The 23,724-nt window shown below is 43.0% G+C and overlaps 1 protein-coding gene across 5 annotated transcripts in view; it reads right to left on the bottom strand.

Annotated features, from left to right (window-relative positions):
- RAP1GAP (RAP1 GTPase activating protein) overlaps window positions 1-23,724 on the bottom strand; it is a 431,870-nt gene that overhangs the window by 180,664 nt on the left and 227,482 nt on the right. For all 5 annotated transcript variants that reach the window (XM_069240088.1, XM_069240087.1, XM_069240086.1 and 2 more), the window contains one exon: window positions 13,043-13,078. In XM_069240088.1, coding sequence (XP_069096189.1) covers window positions 13,043-13,060 — 18 coding nt within the window. In that variant the 5' untranslated portion in view covers window positions 13,061-13,078. The remainder of the gene's footprint in view (window positions 1-13,042; window positions 13,079-23,724) is intronic.

The following is a 23,724-nucleotide window of genomic DNA, read 5'->3' as shown; positions in this document are numbered from 1 at the left end:
AGTACTGTAACACATCTTGCCACCTCAGTCATAGTGCTATTTTAAACTGCCATTTCGACCTGGCAAAATAAACCTTGACAGACCTAAATCTTCCTTTTTAATACACAAGTCACCCCTGAGGTAGTTCCTAAATGCTCACAGGGCAAGGTATTTAAAAGTAGGAAATGTGTACTTATGTTTTACATGTCCGGGCAGTGAAAAAAAAAACTGTCATTCTTCACTGTAGCATGTATCTCTTCCATAGACCATCACTGGGTTGCCTTATTACACCTAATAAGTGATAACCTCACTGTGGTAGCAGACAGAGAAATATTTCTTCCACTCATTTGAACTGATCTTTTTTTATGGTAAAGTCGGATTTTAAATTACTACTCTGAAAATGCTACTTTTATAAAGTTGGCATCTTTCTGTCTCATATAAACATATCTTTCTGCCAGTGTCCAGAGTCACCTAACTGTTAGTGACTATCCTGTGGTGTAATGTGTATTCCTTTCAGTCAGGGGACAAAAGTGCCTTGGGAGTGGGGAAGGGTGTTCCTCTCATGGGCAGGATGCCTGTGGGGTAGTACCAAGCCCTCTTTGAGCTTCAAAGAGTAGCCAGAGAACCATGCCCACCCCCTTCCTTACTATGAAGATGCCTGCCCTGTTACTGACAAATGCAGCTCACACCTGGGTCTGCCTGGCCTTGGTTACCCTAGACAGATTGCATCCAAACCCAGGGGAAAGGGAGGGGCTGGCCAGAACCAGTTCAGAGTTAGAAAAAGAGGATGACTCCTCTACACACAGGCTCGCACTGGGTATTACAGTGTAATCCTCAGAACGACTCAGGACAAAACTCCTGGACCTGAGAAGATTCAGAAGGACTGCCCTGATGTATGAAGAAGGAAGACTGGACGTGCTTTCCTTGAACCGACGAACCCAGAAATGACACCAAAGGTCAGTTGGCTGATCTCCTGTTTAGCTACAGGGACACAACACGTTATCAGAGGCCTTTCCTCCAAATGCCAGCTGACCAGCACTGACTGGACCTGCCTGGACCTGCCTGGACCCTGCTGCTGGCTTCTGCTGGAGTAAGACTTTACCCCAAGAGGTGCCCGAGCAGGTGATGGACCCTAGGCTGGCATTAGAAGGTACTCCTCCAACCTACAAACTGCAAGAAATGGACTCCAGGTAAAAAAAAAGCCAGCAGCTCTGGGCTCTTCTTGTCAAAAAGGACCATCCCTGATCTCCTTGTGAATGTGAGGGGACGGCACCAAGACCAACGCAGGACAGGAATCCAAGAGCAAACGCAACCTCCCTGACTTCAGAGTCCAGTCTGCACCTGCTTGGTGCTTTTCACATCAGTAACAAATGTCGCACATTTCCATACATTCAAGTGCCAACCGGCAACCAGCTGTTTGTCGCAACAACAATCTCCTTGTGGTGCGCCACCAATTCAAAGTTATGACTGATGTCCCTTGCACGGAACTAGACTGAGATAGAGAGTAAACTTCCACTGTGATGAATCTGGTCCCTGTATCCGCTGCTTTGCGAATGGGCCTGAATTTTTAACACTGTCCTGGCCCAGCATGACCAAATAACCATGATTGGTGCTTTGTGCTTCTTGATGATATTTTTACCTAAAACTTTATAAAAACCTTAATCCTGTTTTACTTATTGGTGTCATTCTATTTATTAAATTATACATTATTTTCTGAATTGGTTTAGGATCTTTCTTATGTTGTGTTTTCATTTTATTATTGTCTGAGTGCAGAATAAATACTGCACATTCTAGTTAGCCCGTTTTTGTGCCAAGCCACCAGAAGACTAAGCACAGTATTATTTTGTGGGTCATCCTGACAAGGATTGTGTTTAATATTTGAGTGGAGGACTCACCACCTCACCACTAATAACTAAATTTCTTATACTAATTACACCTTTTTTTAATCCCTAGAGCACGACCTGACTAAGAGGATATCTAAGGGCCTGATTTAGATCCCGACAGACAGGGTTACTCCATCACAAACATGACGGATATCACTTCCGCTTTATTATGATCCCATTAATTCCTATAGGGAACGTAATACAGTGGACGGGATATCTATCACGTTTGTGGCAGAGTATTCCCTCCGCCGACTTGTAAATCAGGCCCTAAATCTTCAACCAGGAGTTTCAGAGCTTTTATCCTTACTTAAGGCTATGGTCTATAGAATATATAACCTACACCCTTCCTCCCCACCATTTATCTAAGTTGGATCAGCTCTTAGTGTTTAGAAACAGATAGAGCCAGGATTAGATAATGCTCCTCAGAGCAAGATGATGATCAAAAATGAGCATTAAGGAGCCCCAATGGGAGCACCTGCCACGTACATGGCCAACGGTCACCGTCAGCCAGTTAAGCATTATATGTATTTAATATTTTCAGTGCTGAGCGCAACACTGTGAATTGAAGTTATGGAAACTACAAAGTTATAGAAAACTCTCAGTTAAACGAAGGACCATGAGCCCCTTGAAAAAGCATACAGAAAGAGCGGTAGTATACACAATGCCTGGATAGACACTGAGTATTCATGGTATGAAAGCTGAACTTGAGGGGGCATCTGTAACATCTCCTTTACTCGGTTAGACTGTGGTCGGATCACTAGACTGCTGTTTATAAATCACATTTGATTGAGGTCCTTTCGCACTCCCATCACCTTGAAGTGCCATCTCCAGGCGCTGGTCCTGTCCCATACATGGACTGTACATATGACATTGAGATTATGAAATCACCTACTGGGGCAGGAAAGAATAACCTGGTATTAAAAGGCTTTCTCCACTAACCTGGGACTATAAAGTCTCGTGGTGAAAGGCAGTTCCAAAAGGGAAGCATACATAGGCACAATGTCGTGTCCCTCTCTGAGTTGGCTGCTTTCATTGTTTAAGCAGGAGATGCTCCCTCCTGCTTCACTTCCAGATGAAGCCAATGATTTTCCTTTGAAATTGACCTGTAAGTATGTCGGCTTTTTAACATTCTGCTTGTCAATTCCTTTCAGGATAAATTGTTCTTCTCCGCTGGCGCATTCGAGAAGCGTGAGGCAGAAAGCCTTATGAAGTTAAAGGAACTAGGAAGCTGCAGCAAGGCACCAGGAAAGAGAATGCACCTAGTGTCCCCATAACTCTGCTCCTTAGAATGCTACAGGGCCAGATATTGCCAGGTGGATGACTAGAACTTTTGAGACAGAGTGACCCGCTAAGTCCCAATAGGATTTTAAATTTCAACTTGCCATTCCAACCAGTGTGAAATTGTTATTCTCCATTGGTGCATTCAAGGTGCCCATTCAAGGTGCCTGAGGCAGAAAACCTGATGGATGTGTTGAAAGGAACTAGGAAGCTGCAGGTTTTCAGCCACTGACTGATAGGGGTGGGGGGGGGGGGCAATAAACGGGCAGATGATCAATACATTAGATTTTAAGGAATGAATAGTCAGTCTCTCTGTAATAATTATGCAATGCCCTGAATAAAGCATTTATAATTTTTTCAGGCTGGGCCATTAAAACTGGAAACAGTGGAACGCAAACTGGAGTACTGCCCGCCTTTGGTGCATCATGAGATGCTTAAGTCAGTCTATCCGGTAAATCATTCAAAAATATATTAAAGTGAACAACAGAGTGCAACACTAGTAAACCACAGTTTTAATGCTAAAAGGCATTTAGAGTTGGCAATTTTTACCATATTTCAACCTGACATACTTTCCCTTACAAAGGTACGCAATCGGTTGCACCATAAATTCATTAATAGAGTTAGTCCCAAAAACTGGTGTGTTAACCGAACTGAATGCAGACTTTAAATTTATAAGAACAAGAAACAATATTGGAGGGTGTTATGTCCATTACTGCTCACTGCCACAGTGGCTACCTGCAATCCCTGTACTCACTACCCATTACCCAATGGGCCTCTAAGTGCATTTGCTGTGTCTTACTGCTGTTGGGGAGCTGTGAAGGGAGCACCCAAGTGGTTTATCTCAGAGCATGCCAAGGAGTGCTCTGTCTCTGGCTCCAGCATTCATATTTCTTCAGCCATAGCTCTGGCAAATTCTCAGCTTCTATCACCAGTAGCCTTTGTGTATAAGGCTTTCTGGCTTGGAGAGGCGGCACCTGTTAACGCCATAGAATCGATCTCCTTCCGCATGACTGTGATTCTGGAAATCATCCTTCTTCTTGTCAGGGGTCACTTTGAGGTCGGTACCTAGTAGGCACCAGCCAAGAGGTGTTGCACTGTAGGACTGTAGTGTGTCTAATACCCTTGTTGTTGCGTAGGAATGGGGGGCTTGGTTCGGTCACCCTGATACATTTTGCTTTTTGCCTTCTCATTTATGTTCCTAGTCTGGATCCTTTACTCCTGTTCCTGCTCTATAAATGTCTCTTCTACAGAAATGCAATTACACAACATGTGATAGTAGTTTGGTTGTGCCTGTAATTCTGTACTTCAGGTTTGGAACTATACATTTCTGGAACTTGTTTATGATTTTTTCTATTTCTGGATCTTGTTTATGATTTTTTCTCCAACAATTGTGACATATTTTCGAGATAATCGCTATTTCTTGTTTCTTATATCAGTGAACTGGCAATAAGACTTCAGAAAATGTTTGTAATTTCATCTTCACCTCTAAATGACAGGGGAAGAAACAACTGTTACCCTCTGCCCTTCACAGAAAAGCAGCAAAAGCGTGTGAGCTCAGAGGCAATTAAAATTTGTTTGTACGATTGACAACTCCATGAATGTTGTTATGTAATACAGTCTGGGGAAATATTCTACTGACATAGTTGTGAAACGGATGTTACTGCCAAATCTCTCTTCGTCCCCCGTCTTTATCTGTATATCGATGTGCATTCATCTATAACCGGTAACTGTAATTTTTCCAATATTGCCATTGAGAGGTTCAGGTCCAACTTGTATGTAAATGTTATCAGAACACCAAAACACCTTATCTGTTATTTATTTTCTACACTTCTTGTTTTTTTGCAGCAGTTTTCCTAAAAATGCAGTAAACATTGTAATTTGAATATTGAGGTTTTGTTTAGCCGTTGTGAATACGCTGCTGATAAAAAAAAAGTGTACAATGGTGAGGACCAGATGATTTATGTGATTCAGCAGTTGCAGCATTTTGGCATAATTATGAATTGACCTTTATTTGCCAAAATAGCTGTCTGTTGTCAAACGACCTCTCGTGGATCATACCAAAAACTTACAGTGGGATTACAGCCTGCCCATTGCTTACCATTAGTTGGCTTTCCTGTCACTCTCATGTGCTTGCTTCTCATTTGATGGATTTTTTCCCTAAACTAGTATTGTCCCTCTGCTGGAGCATAGGTCATTCACCATCTGTTGGCAGACTTGTATGCTTCCATTGCTAACAATTATGGAACTATTTTTTCAGCACTCCATGGGAATGCATGTGTTTTCTTGTTCTCCCTCATGTGCAGCTTCCCATTTGTGTTGATCCCTGATCCTGCCATGCAGAATTCGTCCATTGCTTCGCCACCCAACTTTTTAATTTAGATTTTAGGCTAGATCCTGCGTAGCATGCAAATGCGCATGCGTGTCGCTTGAGAGACGCTGTAGTAGTTAGAAAAAGGCTTGGAGCCCTGCCCATGTCACGTCAGTGTCTTTCATTGGTTCGTGGGCTTGCCTTTTAAAATCTGCTTACTTTCAATAGTGGAAGGCATGCATATGTCATGCCTTTTCCAGTGGTTAGCCCTCCTCGAGCGCAGCGACCAAGTAATGAAAACATACGAGGCTCGCTGTTTTCCGTCCGGTTAGTGGTCTACTTATTCTCTTTTTTCGCAGTGCGATCTCGCTTGTTTAGCAGCGCGATCACGCTCGTTTTTTTCCATTTAATGAGGCAAGAAAAGTCCGGTTTGGAGTTCACAACTGCTAATAGCTCTAACTCGGAGAAATGCGAGACCCGCTGCATTGCAAACGCTTGTTTTATTTGCATACCCCAACCGCTCAAGTTCATTTGTTGCTCCCCTGCCCTCTCTCCATTGCTTCCCCAACTATGTCGATTTGTCTCCCACGCTTCCTCCATTGTTTACCCACCTCTCTCTTCACAATTCTTTAAGACTCAAACATTTTTTTTTTTTAAGGGTTCAGCAGCTACTGTTTGCTCCCAGCCTGAAATGTCATCTTGGAATTGTCAATAAAAATAATATAAACTAGATGGCATATATCATGCTGTATGCGCTCGCATGTGTGGAGAAGCATGCACCCCCATGTCATCATGTCGGGCCTCCAAAGCATCATAACATATATGCTATTTTTCTAATCTTCTTGCGTTTCATTTTGCAGATGTGGCACGGCATTAACGAAAAGAACTGGCAAAGCCAATAGGCCAAAAAGGTGTAACCTATTGATTTTGCCATTGCTTATCACTAATGATTCTGTCATCGCACCAAATCTTTTCCAGATCCATTCTAGAGTTACTGCTGTCATGGAAAAGAGATGGCAGAGCCAAGTACTAATCTACTACCATTTAGGAAGTATTATTACATAAGCACCTAGAAATGGCGTAACTTGTCCCAAATGCCACACTTTAATGGGTGCTTGAATATGATTCCCCATGCACACTCCTGAAGGTCGTTCTCTAAGCTGCTGTCCATCTGAACAGTCTGTGAGGTTTCTGACAAGGCTGATGCTGTGAATGGCATTTTCATAGAGGATAGAATCGATTGTCTGCTTTTAGTGTTCATCACAAGAGGTGTTATGGACATGAGGTTGCTTTGTGAGAGGTGGGAAGAGGGTAGAATGCAGTAGTCAGTAACAATGGGTGGATGAACATTGGTGTAGCGTCACAACTGGGTATCCTTTGGGTGATAAAATCATAACAGATGCAAATGGGTTCTTTCAGATGTAAGCACAGTCATGTTAATATGTTTGGAATTTGAAATAGTGAAAATGTTTAAAGTTGGCTAATTTCAAATTATGTTGCCTTTTGCTATTTTAGACTACATTTGAGACAGTAGAAAAAAACAACATAATAAAATGTAAAATATAACTCAAGCCATTGTCAAATACGTAGTTGGGTAACTTGAATTATTACTTCAAACACACAAAATGTGATAGGAGGGCTGCTTGCAACAAACCTATCCTCTGGCAATTGCACGAGTAGCATTCCAACCCATTGTTCTTTTGCCCCGCATGCAACTTCATGTTGGACTTAGCCATATGCAAATCAGTCTTGACCCTGCTCCAGTAGGAATAATCCAGCCCGAATGTATAGGTTGATCATAAACCCATGAAGCATATACTGAGAAACTATCATATTGCCTTAACATTGCGCCCTGCTGTCTGTTTTGTACAGTTTTCTCTCTACGGTATTCTTATGCCAAATCGCTGATTATACTGGGGCTTAATACGTTAAGGAAGCATTTTAGGGTTAAGGAGCTGTGGTCTGGGTAAAGGTTGTGTTCAACTAGGAAGGTCACAATCTGACTTTTTGAGCCAATGCTCAATATCTACAAGGTGGCCTGGGAACCTGTACCAGGAGCAAATGTTTTAAGGCTGAAATGAAGAGGCAGGTAGAGTTGTTACGTCTGGTTTGTGAGGGTTACAGGTGTAGAATGAGTGCTAAGCTGTGGCGGCTTGTGCGAGGGAAAAGGGATGGGGCGGCACGTGGCAGGTGGCGGGGGAAATAAAGTAAAATAATATAATTACTAAAAATGTACCTTAATACTGTGCTGCTCCGCTGCTCCTCGAGTGCAGGCACAGGCTCCCAGCCTGCCCTGCGGCCAATCCTGACGCTGCTGATAGCAGCGTCAGGATTAGCAGGGAGCGCCCAGGCAGGGTGATCCCCGACAGACTGGGAGCCTGTGCAGGCTCTCTCCAGCTCAGCAACACAGTGCCGGGCTGGAGAGAGCACACTGTGCATGTGTGTTTGGCTGGAACGAGACGGCCAGCCAAACATACATGCACAGTGAGGGGGAGTGCTGTGCACAGTCTGTGGCCCCGCCCCTCTTATTACAAAACGATAATAAACATAGTTTATTATCGTTTTGTATTAAAGGGTTTGCAGCAGCTGCTGCTGGCAGGAGGCTGACACTCCGCCCTACTGGAAGAGCCACCCCTGGTGCTAAGTATACTAACAACAGCTGCGAGCCATGTTCCTTCCCCTTGTGTCTAACCTATCCCCTCAACAGAATGAACAGAAATAAGTTTATTCACTATTGGTTTCCTTTTGGACCGCCACACGACCTAGGATCATGATCATTGGTCTATTGCTTAATTAGCGGCGGCTGCCACCTAAGACAAGAAAACACACCAGTTTTGCATTATATTTGAGGAAAGCTCTTGAAATCTCTAATTCATGAAAACGAGCATGTGCATGCCTCTCCCCTAATATGTTTGCCTTCAGAAGTCAGGGGGTGTGATTACGACTTTGGCGGATAGGATACTCCCTCGCAAACATGACGGATATCTTGTCTGCCATATTACAAGTTCCATTATATCCTAAGGAGCATCTAAAACGGCTGGCAGGAGATCCGTCACGTTTGTAATGGAGTATCCCATCCGCCAAGGTCTTAATCAGGCCCAAAATCCTTGAAAATTGGACTTTTTAGTGGTTGTTCACTTTATCACTGGAAGTAATTTTCCCAGTGTGATGATGCTGATGTATCTTATGCATATTTATGTGGTCTTATCCAAAGGGGTTTAGAGTGGCTTTTACGTTTGCTTTTGTTTACATATTCAGGTAGATCCACCTCTCCTATTTTATATCATTGTGATTACAAAACTAATTCTATTCTGTTTACCAGAATTAAATGCTATCTATTTTAGTATGATAATTTTAGATAATCATTTACAATACGGAATTGAATTGAATTGTAACTACAGTTATGATTCCGTAGTTGTATGTCATTGCAGTGTAAGAGGTTTTGAAAAAGTTTCTCAGGATTACCAAAAAAAAATTCATTCTGGGGTTGGGTTCTTTTTGCGGTATTTTCTCTCTGTAGGTGCTGAATGGTTACAACATATCCCAGAACTCACTGTCGATGTGCACAGTTGCTGGCTGCAAAGACTGTATATTGCAGACTCAGAAGTCACTCTAAGTTGCAGAAGTTCAGGATTTTACCACAGGTAACATAACACTGAAGACGCAGCAGTTCCAGGAGCGTATGCACTGAAACAGGAATGTAACATCCGAGGAACACAAACTCTCTCTCTTCAATCATTTAGGGAAGGAATATGGCATACAAGTGTTCGTGGGGGTTGAATCCAGCTCTACTGAAATAGGAGTGACACTGACTGCATCTTTGATCTCTGACACCAAACTTTAATTCTGACATCAAACACCCCCAGTGGTAATGGCTTATTTGACAATGCTATATACTGTGAGTAGGGGCGGCCTAACTCTGGTAATTCAGTTGTTCAGTTGTAAGTCACACCTCCTCAAAGAAAAATATTTGGGAATCAGGTTTTCACTGCAGGACAACCGTGACAGCTGGGTGTCCATGCTTGCTGAGAACTAAATATGTTTTTCTCTTTCCCAAGAATTTGAGTAGTATTAACCGGCAGGTAGGAGGGCGGCATGGAGAGAACGATTGGTTAACTTTTTAATGATTTGGATGCAAAGGATGCTAAATGACTAAAATCCTTAGCATTGCAGAAGTGTCATCAGAGATGCTTTGAACCACCTATTACTTCACATGCCTGACTCACTGTCTAACCATTAGTCTTCTTTAGTCTCCTATTTGGTCCTGAGGGTCTGAGAGAACAACATGAATTGTAAACTACAGAAAGGCAACAAGGCTTCTAAAGCCCTATTTTTTGTATGTTCCTGTTGCTCCCTTCGTGAAACCTGTCTATGCTTCGTTGACATTCACGCTCGGATGACTCCAGTTAATGACTTTTGGTTGCTGGTACCTTGAGTCAGACACAACACGGATTTAAACCGGAAATCAAGAGGCTAAGGGCCATATTTATACTTTTCGACGCACAACTGCGCCAACGCAGTTGTGCGTCAAAAAATCTAACGCCGGCTAACGCCATTCTGAAGCGCCATGCGGGCGCCGTATTTATTCAATGACGTTAGCCGGCGTTAGCCGGCGGCGCTGCCTGGTGTGCGTCAAAAAAAATGACGTACACCAGGCAGCGCCGGCGTAGGGGAATATGGAGCTTGGGCGCCAAAAAATGGGGCAAGTCAGGCTGAGGCAAAAATATCGCCTCAACCCGATTTGCGCCATTTTTTTCTACTCCCAACCCCCATTGAAATGACTCCTGTCTTAGCAAAGACAGGAGTCATGCCCCCTTGCCCAATGGCCATGCCCAGGGGACTTCTGTCCCCTGGGCATGGTCATTGGGCATAGTGGCATGTAGGGGGGCAAAAATCAGGACCCCTATGCCACAAAAAAAAAAAAAAAATTACTTACCTGGACTTACCTTATGTTCCCTGGGATGGGTCCCTCCATCCTTAGGCGTCCTCCTGGGGTGGGCAAGGGTGACAGGGGGGTCCCTGGGGGCATGGGAGGGCACCTCTGGGCTCCTTCCAAGCCCACAGGTCCCTTAACGCCTGCCCTGACCAGGCGCTAAAAAACCCTGCAAAAGCGGCTGGACGTCATTTTTTTTGACCCGCCCACTCCCGGGCGTGATTTTTGCCCGGGAGTGTAAATACGGCGCACATGCCTCGGAGTCAATTGTTTAGACGGGAACGGCTACCTTGCATATCATTAACGCAAAGTAGGTGTCCACGCTAAAAAATTACGCAAACTCCATGGACTTTGGCGCTAGACGGGTCTAACGCCAAAGTATAAATATGGAGTTAGTTTTGCGTCGGAATTGCGTTAAAAAAAACAACGCAATTCCGGCGCAAACAGAGTATAAATATGCCCCTAAGTTTGTGTAGCCTTATGCCAACTTGGAGAGAGATGCGTGGCACAAGGAAGCCAGATGAAAAAGTTTTATCCTGCACTACCTGCTCATCAGCCTTGAATTAGTATTTATTTAGTTTTTATATAGCAATAGCTCAAATATAGAAGGATATCCAAACGGTTCACAGTAGAAGATATACAATAAAAGGCAAACTAAGCAAAGGCATTCACAATCATAAACTGACATCAGCATTGTGTCAAGTGCTTAGGTCCATTTGTTGGCCATGTCCAAGTTAGTGAGCAGATTGCTTGAAGATGTTCCTTTAGTCTGGATTTCAACATTATGAAAGTGGGAGCAGTGTATACTTTGGAAATCTCTGCACTGACCGTGGAGTCTCTATGTGGTAAAGTGCAGGAAAATGTAAAAAATGTATTTAACTCGACAATAAATATGTGTATATTAAAAATAAATGTACATTCAATTTAAATCGTTATTTTCAATGTAGAAAAGATAAAAAATACTACAGCACTATTAACTTCATTTTAAAATAAATCTCCTTTAAATTAAATTACAATTATTTTTCTAAAGTTTAATAAGAACAGTTCCCATCAAAAGAAAAAATATCATGCATTATTAATTGTTTAAAGTGTTGTAGAGAATTAACTACAATTAATTTAGTTATATTCTAATAAAAAATTTACAATATTTTTACAGACTAATAGGGTATTAAAATATTTTATAATTCCATAACAACTAATGTTATATATTTTACCATTAAATTATATTTATTTACATTTTTAACTATTTAAAATAATTTAATTTAGCATTTTTTCCATGGGGTTTCATACTTATTTCCTACCTCCATGATTTTCATTGGGTGGGTGTTGTAGTATTAGTGGTTGACCTTGTGTACTGCTGGGCATACTACGTTTTATGGGCGAGCACAAAGTGCTCCGTCCATTCTGTAATCTCTCTTTGGGCTTCAAACCACGCCCATGCCACGTCAGTCACTTACATTGGTTCGTGGGCTTGCTTTTTAAAATCCGCTTGCTTTCATTTGTGAAAGGCATGCATACGTCATGCCTTTTCCGGTGTTTAGCCCACCTACACAGCACCGGTAAAGTATCAAAACATACGAGGCTCGATGTTTTCAGCCTGGAGTCCGGACTACTTTATCTGTTTATTCTACACACAGCACGAACGCGCTGCATTTTACATAGTGCGATCGTGCTGCGTTTTTTTTTGCTTTACTCTAATAGCTCTAACTTGAACAAATGCGAGATCTGTTGCATTGAAAATGGTTGTTTAAACAGCAGTAACTTACACTCAAATTGTGAGACTAGGCAAAAAGTAGTAAACTTGCTCAAAAGTGTAAATTACTCAAACGCATGAGTTACCTGTGAGTGTCAGGCACCAAACCCCCTGGGTTGTTTCAGGACTCGCATAATGACAGCTGTGTGTTAGTGACCTAATTTTTCCAATACGTATACAATACATACATGCATACTGTACAGAAAAAGAGGAGCATTAGTTCAGCACCCTTTAGCCATTAGCTGTTAGCATTTCTAAAAAAGTTGCCATTGACTGGGTGGGCTGTCCTTAACACCATAGCATTTTTGTGGAAGGTTATTTGAGGCATAAAGTAGTCTCCTGTGATAACCTCTCCACTGTGTTGCCGTCCCACACCCACTGTCTTTTCGTTCCATCCCACCCTCACAGCCGGGCAGGAGTGGCCCTCGTACACCCTCTTTCCTCTGCCATGCACTATCCAGTGCTAGCTCAGCCGTATTTTGGTTTTGCAATTCTTGTTAAATTGCTTCACAAACAGTATCCATTTTGCAAAGGAATTTCTCATGTTTTATTTGCAATTCCATTATAAAATGAGCACCAAGCACGGGCACATTCCATAATGCAATGTCAATAAAGCATAATTATGACATGATGGCCGCCGTGCTTGCACATGTATACATAGTGATGATATTGTAAGATAGTTTAAAAGCAACATAACATGGAAGCATAGTGGCTATCTTGTAATAATGAATCCTATTATGTTTTTTACACTTCGTTACAAGGTGGTCACCGTGCAAGCACACAAAGGAAAACACAATATTGGCAAAGCCTATCGGTCGGTGTCCATTATACTAGCAATGCATTGAAGGAAACATCATTGAGAAACACCGAAGTGCAACGGCCATCAATATAAGGCTAAAGTCACTTACCTGCATCTTTTCAATCATTTCAAATAAATCTGCGTTCTGTAAAAACAAAAGACAATGACGATTTTAGAATTTACAAGCATTCTATTTACTAGAACTATAACCAGAAACAACACTGCTGTTTTGGAGGAGATGGATATGGAATGAGCCGTAAGAATTAACAACATCTGACATGATTTTGTTCTGTGAGAGGGTTGGTTCTATATTGGTTCAATTTGACATGCTGATGTTATCTTTGCAGTTACAGGTAGGCAGCAGGAACTTCTCACATCCTTATATCTAGAGGTCGGGGCTGTGCTGACACCCGTCACACGTACCGGAAGTACAACGTGGAAAGAGACAGAGACAGCATCCTTCACATACTGGTACACCATGATCAATGTCCACTCACAATAACACCAAGGGCATTGCCAGTGCAAGATTCCTTCACACAAAAACATGCCAAGCATCTATGGTGCAAGCATCTCTCAGACACAGAAAAAAAACTACTATGGTACAGACAGTACAAAAAGGCTCCCTTCCAAACACAAACAGGTGAAGAACAGGTAGCAGTAGGAAAAGCTTCTATTTTGCACAGAACAGGTGAAGCACGGCCAGCAGCAGGCCACGTTTCCCTCATACACAGAACAGGTAAAGTGCTGGAAGCAGCAAAGCAAGCTCCTCTCACAAACAGTGGCAGATTTAAGGCTAAGAGTTCTGCAGAGAAGATTATCAGAGGAAACTGGCTATGGCAAAACCAGGAAGCAGGGGCCAGGGCAAGGGTCAGCAGCGTCTGAAGTGGTCGTGGACACCACAGTGGTTATTTTTAGGATGAAATTCTTCATTGTTTTAATTCTCTTTTTTCTATAAGTCTGCTAATAAAGAACTTAGGACCTCATTTACAAGAACTGACACATTGTTGTGTTGCGGCAGTGATGCATTAGAAATAATTGCATTGTGGGAAAAAGTTTACAAATCCATGAATGCGTCGTATTTGCAATACGGGGCTCCGTGGCGTAGGGTCCCAGGATGTGCCAGACATACTGATGCATCTGAGGGAAGGATGCCAGAAGACATCCAGTCAAAGCTCATGCATTGCCGAAGTTGTTATCAGAACTGACACAACTTCAGCAATGTGTCGAAAACCTGAGGTGATGCATCAGTCCAGATTTACACAAGGAGCCTAATGTGTGAGGATCAATGTAAAAGACTGTAAAATGGCAGACTATCACCTTTTGCACTTTTACATTGGTCCTGGATGTAAGAGGTAATGTATGCAGTTTGTCTGTGGGCATTGTCTACTGATGTGTATGTAGAGACCTGAGTATGGGTGACACAGTGAGTGACAGTGTCATGTAAGTGGATACAACTATATGATGGAACCTGAAGTGGAAATACATGTATTACCTACCTTATGTGTTTACTTACTTACCTGTTGTCCTTCAGAGTACACAGACCTGGAATTGGGTATTGTTGAGATCACGCTGTACACAGCTTGTGTTTCCAAGCGCTTTATTCAAGTTGTAAGTATATATATAATAATACAGCTGCCACAACAGAGTCTGCTCCTCCTGCCATTCTCCTCCAACTCCCACTGTTGCCTGGTTGCAGTTGTTCTCTGTGATGTACCCAAGAATCCATTTGGTACATCACAGTTAAAGACACACCACAGCACATCTGCCCCCCAAACAAATACGTAAACAATTATTAACAATCAACTGCATTACAACAATACAATATACTAAGAGCATTACTCACATACCATGTGAGCATAAAAGTGCAAAGACAGTGTGGATAACCATGATCACACATAGTCCTTGAGATACTCCGGCCTTCTTCTAGTGTGGACCTCCCTGCGTGACAAAGCGGTTTTACGATGCTGTAAGATTTCCCTACTATCTCCAATTAACCAGCATATAGTTTGGCTTCCACCATTTTAGCATTACAATCACACTTAGCCAATCTAGACATGCTCCAAACCTCTCCATTTTCTAGTTACTACATTTTACTATAGCTCTTTGATACGAAATGGTCCTATGAATTTAGACTCCCTCTTGGATGACAACTTTGGTTTCTTTACAAACACAAACTCCCCTAATCTCCAGTTCCTGGCCACAGCACCATGTTTATTATCAAATTGTTCTTTATACCTCCTCTGATGCATAAGAACTTTGCTCCCATCTCATTGTTACCATAGCACCTTAACCACTTGGGATTCAACATGGACCCCGCCACTTGTCCTCTCAAACACTGAGCTGGAGATTTCTTTGTTAAAGAATTTGGAGTGGTGCGATGAGCCCACAGCTTATCCCTCAAAATGTTTCTGAACTCTCCTCTGTTTGTCATGGCTAACTGAGCACAATCCCTTTTAAGCCCATTCATCTTTTCTACAAGACCATTGGCTTGCGGAGGATAAAGTGCTGTACGTTGGTGTTCAATTGACAAATCCAACAAAATGTTTTCATTTCCTCAGAAACAAATTGAATCCCATTGTCTGTGACAATCACCTTGGAAATGCCCTCCAAAACAAATACATCTTTCAAAAATTCTACCACAGTCTTAGTGGTAACTGATCCAACACAACAGGTGTACACCCATTTCCACTTATAGTCCACCAGGACCAATACATACCTTTCATTAGGGTTTAATAAATTGAAGGGTCCCACAATATCCAACCCAAGTTTGAACCAAGGTTCATCAGGCATATCTGTGGGAGACAAAGGTACCTTTCTTACTACTTTAGTCTTATCACTGTTAGCACATAACCAACAATCCCTCACTAAGCTTTCTGCTTCTTTGTCAAGCCCAGGCCACCAATACTTTTCTCGTATTCTAGCTTTGGTAAGATACCTGCCTAGGTGCCCTTCATGTGCAAGATTCATTATCTTGCCCCTTAACCCTTCTGGTGGAATTAAACAATCTCCATTGAACACTTGATCATCCAAGATGCTTAATTCATCTCTCACTCCCCAAACTTTCTGTACCTCCATGTTCAAGTACTTCCGATCAGGCCATCCATTCACTAACATGCATCTTATTTCCGCTAAAACAGCATCTTTCCCACCCTCTCAACACCACTCTTCCTGAGATAGAGATGACTCCATCACTCAAATCACCGAAGTACTCTGTTCCATTAGATCATCTCCTTCAACAGGCAATCTAGACAAACAGTCCGCTGTGGCATTTCTCAATACAGGTAAGTATTCAGTCTTGAAGTTAAACTCCAACACACTCTCCAACCATCTTTTAATTCTAGGAGTAGCTCTATCTGACCCCTTACATGTGAAGATTTGTACCAAAGGTTTATGATCAGACCTTAGTGTAAAAGCCAGGCCCACAAGAAAAACTTGAAATGATGGATAGCCCATACACAAGCAAGTGGCTCTCGTTCAATGACAGAATATTTCTCTTCCGCTCCCTTCAGAGAACGAGAGGCAAATGCTATCACCTTCTCTTCTCCATTGTCCACTTGGCTCAAAACTGCATCTAGCCCCTGAAGACTGGCATCAGTGGTAAGAATGGTATTCTTAGTCACATCAAAATGGTTCAAATTTGGCATATTGCCTATTACATTCTTGACACACACAAATGCCTGCTCACATTCATCGGACCAGATAAATTTGCTCCCTTTCCTAAGCAACATCCTTAGCAGCATAACTATAATGGCAAAACTTGAACAAACTTTGAATAATATTCAGCTAAACTTAAAAAGGATCGAACACCATCCTTGTCAACAGGAGTGGGAACATTGACAATGGATTCAGTCAGACTCATCTTGGGTTTTATACCCTCTCCAGATATGACATGCCCCAAATGTGTCACTGTGTTAACTCTAAATTGACATTTCTCCCTTTTTTACAGTATGTCCATTATCTCTTAGTCTCACTAAAACTTCTTTTAAAGTTATATCATGAGCCACTTTATTTTCACCATAAATGTGGATATCATCCTGGAAAAATAATACCTACTGAACCCCTTCCAGGACTTTCTTCATTAATCTCTGGAAACAAGCTGCTGCCGATGCTAGACCAAACGGTAACCTCTTGAACCCATCCTCGTCGCCAAAATGTTGAGATCACGCTCTACACAGCTTGTGTTCCCAAGTGCTTTATTCAACTTATAAGTATATATATATAATAATACAGCCACAACCACAGAGTCTGCTTCTCCTGCCATTCTCCTCCAACTCCCACTGTTGCCTGGTTGCAGTCGTCCTCTGTGATGTACCCAAGAATCCATTAGGTACATTACAGTTAAAGACACACCACAGCATGTACCCCTTCCTCCATAGAGAAGTGACAATCCTGGCCTGTCCCTTGCAAAAAGTACACAATGTAACATAGCCTTGCTGCAGTGGATGGTGGTATCATAGGTGCTGTGGTCCCAGGATGGTCAAGGGGTCCTACAACATGATTGGCACATGTGTAGACCTACTACAACCAGTGGTGAGGTACAAAATCAGACATCTTCCAGAGTGTGAAGTGACTTCAAATGGTCAGATTCCTGTTTGAAAGTAACTGCGTCTGTCATTACGCCTGTGTTTTTGTGGTGAAGGAATTCTGACACATTACAGGCTATGCGTGACGCATCCTGAAGAAGCGTCAAACAAGGAAATTCTTGTAAATATCACTGTGTCAGTTGTAAGTGACTTTTTCAGACAGTGATAAAGATATAGAATTCTAGATGGGTAACAGTGGATTACAAGGTTGTTTTTCATCAAGGGTTCTGAGTGACGTCAAATAGACAAAAGCAAAACATGAGTTCTCTATGAGGTCACTCAGATCTCTGAAGGGGAAAACACCCTCATAATTCACCTTTTACCTTTCGATGAATTTATGTTATGTAAGGCCCTAAAACCATCTGCCCTGCCTTGAACTACTACACGTGGCCAGAGGATAATTAGAGAGCTATACATAACATGCCCTCTCCTCCCCAACACAAATGTAAGCAATAAAGATCTGTCCTGCTTTCCTTAACTAAAACCCGCTACCTCCCTACCTTCCTATCCTCCTCCTGCTGCTGTACTTTCTGTTTTCAGTCAAAGCAGACAAGTACTACCTTGCTGACAGAGAGCCCTGTCACCGGGCTTGAAGGCCTTTATGACATCACAACAGTTGATAACCAGTTTTGTATTCAAGTGTTGTGATGCAAGGAGTTATGACTTTCAGGGACTGAACTAAACGTTAGAGGATCTCTATGTGAGCCATTTATAACAACAGTATTCACTGTGTGGCTTGATACCCATATCACAGCATGGATTTCCTGTGACATTATGTGTCAGGTTCGGCAGGTGGCAGGCTGACAGGCACAGTATTTTTTTTCTTCATGTGCATAAGACAAAATAGAGAGCCCCCAGACGCTTTAGCTCAGCGTAGATTTATCTGCTTTTTCAGATTTCAGCCTTGTCAGATCATGGTCCACTTAGAGGACTGGGAAAGGAACATAAAAAGGCCATTCCTGGTCCAGGTCCTGGTCATCAGGCTCACACCACTTCTGACAAGTTTTTCAGTCACAATATTAAAGGGGAAGTTCCACTTAACCCATATTTTGGGGAATTGAATGGCCCACAATTCAAAATTCCAGAAACACAAAATCAATGTATTTTGTTTAAATCTAACTTGTTTTTTTTTTCAGATTGAAAGCTGACACTTGGGAGAAGCAGACTTTGCACCTCTTGTGTAGAAATGAGGCCTGTGCTGCTTTTTTATGACGCACGGCTGCATTGGTGCGAGTGCACATGAAGTAACATGGTACCACTGCCTTTTTTCTACGCAAAAGTGTTAACTTCCAGCTGCTGTCGTTGCATTAGAAAAAATAAAGTGACTGGGCAATTTTGAAATTTGGTATCACACACACACTCACACACAGGCAGCAGCACGGACATCTTTCACACATACAAGTTTGGCGGTCACCGGTCCCTGGGTGACAGCTGCCCACTAGGCAGTGGCGGCCCGTCCTTTAGGGCGGAGGGGCCACGCCCCCCACCTTTTGCCCGTCATGAAGAGTGTCTGTCAGGCTAAACAAAGGTCAGCCTGACAGACACTCTCCATGTTCAGCTCAGGCAGCCAGGAGCAGACATGCGTGATTTGCGCACACTCCTGGCTGCCTGAGCTGAACTTTGCTTGGCTGAGGAGGTTACAGCTTCTATGGGCATGACCTCCTCGGCTCAGCAAAGGTGCCTTGAGGCCCTCCCCTGGGTGACAAGGAAAGCGTCACCACTTGACACTCTCCCTGGGCGCTTCAGGTTTAACCTCTGAAGTGCCCAGGGCGAGTGTCAATCAGTGACACTTCGTCACAGAGTGGGGTGGGGTCAGAAGTCTCACTGACCACATCCCACTTTGTGACGAGGCTGGGACTGCTGCCTTCCCTCATTGGCTGACCTAAGGTCAGCCAATGAGGGAAGGCAGCAGTCCCAACCCTCCTGGGACCTGGAGGCTGAAGTTAAGTGTGTGTGTGTGTGTGTGTGTGTGTGTGTGTGTGTGTATATGTGTGTGATGTTTTAAATTGAATGTTTGGTGCGCACGTGCATTTTTGAGTGTTATGAGTGTTGTTAATGGATGTGCGTGCATGCGTGCTTGTCTGTGTGTGAAAGAATGAGTGTGTGTGTGTGTGTGTGTGTGTATCCTGCCCGCCCCCCTCCCTCCTAAAGCTGTCAGCCGCCACTGCCGGTAGGGGACAACATGCCCACGTATCAACAGGTCGGACTCTTTCCATCCCAAACCTGTGCCCTAACACGTCTGCTTTTTAAGATGTTAAACTGGCATTAGTTGAAACTAAAGCAGCAATTGCTTTAGAGCTCAATAACTAGGCCAGCCCCAAATGTAAATCCTAGAGTAGCTGCTGATGTATGAGCAATTTATCGAGCAATGCTGCATAAAGTGAACATACCTTGATAAGAAAAGACATTGTCCATGATTGCGATAGGGCTGGTAAACGTCGACCCCGGATTATGTGTTGTATGGACTTTACTGCACCCAATAATTACTTGCATGGTAAAGTCCACACTCTTAAATTTTACACAGTCAACTTTTTTGAATTTTAATGATGGACAAAGGACAGTTAATTAACAAAACACGCAAATTCTGGTGGGGTATATAAAAAAAATGCATATTATTCTCTGTTATTGGGGAAAACTCTAAATATGTGCTATTTAGTACACTTGATAAGCTTCTGACTGGGGCTGTTGGTTTTTTCCCCGGTATGATGACTAATGAGTACCACTGCTGGGCACTCATACTCAGGTAGGTTGAGTTTCAATTGATAGGCACATTTCCATTGGTTGGTCAGACTGCCTGAGCATGGTCTTTTAAAACCATACCTAGGCCCAAAATCGAGGAGGCCTAGCGCCACATTAGCATAATGTGTTTTACGCTAATGTGGCTTTAGACTTGCAAAATTGCCGTGCCATATTGACAAAGTGCCGCAATACATGCACTGCACCCCTTTGCCCCATATTATGCATGTGCCATGCATAATGTATGCAAAAGGGGGCGTTCCGGCGCAAGGAGTCCTACAAAAATGGCGCAATGAAATCTACAAGATTTCATTGCGCCATTTTTGGCATCAGTTTTGGCGCCTGCTAAAAGCAGGCGTTAAAAGGACACACCCATTGTAATCAATGGGCCTCCTTGCACTTTGCTCCACTAGCGTCCACATTTTTTACGCTAATGGAGCAAATCACCACAGTAGTGTAAAATCTTTTGACGCTATTGTTTCCAATACTGCCATGGTGTTCCATATCATAAATACGGCGCACACATGGTGGCGTCAGGGGGCACAAGAAAAGTGGCGCTGCATCCAGTGCAGTGCCACTTTTCTTAATTTTCGGCCCCTGGTGCTTTAAGTGGTTGAAAAAGGTGGGCGTGTCGAAAAGGGACGAATCCCAAGTGTAATAAGGTACACTTTACAGGACATGTGGCTTGTCTCAAACGTGTGACGTAGAATCTTATGCTTGACGAATTAATAACGTTTTGCTCAACAAAGTATATAATAGGAAGCAGCGATATTTTGATTTACAATTAGCAATAAAACATTTTACAAATAGAATTGAGTGGGACCATGCACATCGTTTACACTGAAGAATGACCTAGCAGCAGGCACTGTGCAAAGAGCCCGCTGCTGTCAGCCTCAGCTCCTAAGCTCTTACTCGTGCTGGGATGAGCGCCCATCCACGCCCTGAGCTCACTCGGATGCCTATAGGCGACTCAGTTCACATTACAAGCAACACAAGCATCCTAGGTTGCATGAAAAACAAAACTATAAAAACACAATTTCTCAGAACAGGAAATACTTCTAAGTAATAGGCACACATGTACCATGCAGCACGAAGTAAAACGTGTGAAATGTAAACACAGACTGCAATGCTGGCCCGGATTACCTTAAAAGTTTTGATTCCCATTGTCACGAAAGAGATCAATGTGTGCGATTAAAAACCTCCCTTTCGATTGTTTGTGACCGTGCACACCTCGAAATATGGAAGTGTCTCAGGTGCCTCGTTGTCAGAGACGTTTTAAAGCATGGGTAAAGTGGGCAAATGACTGACCAGGGTCTCCTCCTTCCAAGGTACCTCCAGGGAGTGTACACTGTCTCTCATTCACCTATTTCCCCATATTAATCCTCTCTATCCTCTCTGCCTACCTCTAGCTCTCACTCTTCCTCGCTCTCTCCTTCTACCCAGTGTCATCCGATGGATTTTTGAGCCCCCGACAAGGCATATTTCAACATTTTTTAGTGTGACCCTTTGAAGGTTAAGCTTAAATGGGCTTGCGTTAGCAGAAAACGACAATAAAATTCTTGTTAAGAACAGGGAACCCCAAAATAAATCTTGCCGTAAAACCTCACAATCCTTATAGTGACACTGCTCCGAAGACATTTGCTAGGCACTTCGCTGCCATGGAGCACTTGGGGAAAGTTTTTCACTTCTCTGTGATAATCCTTTGCTTCTATTGGTGATTTATGGACTCAGTAAAAAAACAAGTGAGCTACAGTGTGTGGCAGAAACGACCACCCGTTCAAGTATGGACTGAAGGCCAAACTGAGAGCGCTGATGAAATTGTTCCAAACAGCCCCAGACTGAGGTGGTCGCAATTAGAGTAAGGCGTAGGGATTTTAATGTTTGGGGCATGCTAGCCACCAAGCTCCTAGAGACAGCCCTCAGCCTACCATCACCATGAGCATGCCAAGGCGACAGAATGGGCAGTCTGACCCAGTACTTTTTCTCAACGAGAGCTGTGATATCTATTACAGTTCATTCTTCATGAAAACGACTTTCCTTGAAAATGCAGTCACATGGGCATCGGTTATAGGCTCGTTCGCTGTCAGTGCCTCGTCTGATTTACGGTGTTCTTGTAGTTGCTTGTGCTGACGCTGGGGATCGTGTGCATGTCCATGTAGATATGTCACATTTTCGTCACCAAAGAAAGTACTGAGTATGGAGTCTTTAACCCAAAACATATTTGGAAACAAAGAGTCATCACATTTGCCAGCAGTAGGGTTGGTGCTTAATTTATGCTGGGGTTTGCTGGTGGTCAGATCTTTCTACACACCGGCATTTGTGTATACTGTCCATCGGGTGGTGGTACAGTAATTTTTTGAGCAGAGCACATCAGTTAAACAACTAAGTATATGTTGTAAAAATAGTTGTGAAGTGTCATGGCCAGTCTTACAGCTTTTAGTGCCTTGGAATTGTCCAAACTGCCACCACTGTAGGAACGAGTATTGAAACTGGCATTTCGCAGCAATGGAAGATCAAGTCGGTAGTGCAAGCTGCAGTTGTTTCCCAGAAATTCCTTGGACCCTGCATCTATTTCTTTTTTTGTTTGTTACATATTAAGCACCAAATCCGGTTCCTGACTTCAGCACTGGACCGGATACCAGACGAGCCCGGCACAACTGCTTAGATCAAGCCAGCACTGCAGAAAGCTTCCAGCAGAATGTGCAGGATTAAGGCAGTCTGTCCTGCCCTGCAAGCAGCCCCTAATCTGCAGCGGGCCAGTAAATGCTAGAGCAGTGATACTCAAAGTACTGCCCGGGGGCCACATGCGGCCTTTTGACCTTTACATGCGAACCCCCAGGGCAGCAGTAGCACTAGGCTGCTGTTTACTGGACTCAGCAGGCAATACTTTATTTAAACACCGGGCATTTGTCCTGAACAGCTTAACTGCAGGAGCACTTTCATTTTTTAAGGAATCTTGCAGCAAATGTTTGCAACTATGATAAGGGTTCTTAAAAATTCAAAAAGTGTATTTCATTTACACACAGGACCATTTCATTTTACTGCATCAGATTATATCAGTGCATGGAGAAGTGTTTTTATTATTTAAGAACAATAGATTTCAAACATAAATTCAACCCCCACCTTGATAACAATGCCAATAGTGAATTAAGAGGCAAGTCAGTTATCTGCACTCTCTGATTGGCCTGATTTGCTATTAAACATGCACAACTTCATAGTTTATTAAATCAAACACAGGCGAAGGATTTGCACAGCGCACATACTGAAGTCATGCATTGTGAAGTCCTCCTACATACAATATTGAAGAAAATGAAGGGAACGTGAAATAAAACAATTGCCTAGGATCACACAATTTGGTAAAGTGGCGAAGCTGGGATTAACGCCACATTTTCTGGTTTCACATTGAGCGATTCAGCCACTAGATCTATTTGCTTTGCTGCCCCCTACACCCACCATAACGCCACAACCCCTC

The sequence above is a fragment of the Pleurodeles waltl genome, chromosome 6, assembly GCF_031143425.1.
Source record: "Pleurodeles waltl isolate 20211129_DDA chromosome 6, aPleWal1.hap1.20221129, whole genome shotgun sequence".
NCBI lineage: Eukaryota > Metazoa > Chordata > Amphibia > Caudata > Salamandridae > Pleurodeles > Pleurodeles waltl.
This window is presented reverse-complemented; position numbering and strand designations above follow the sequence as displayed.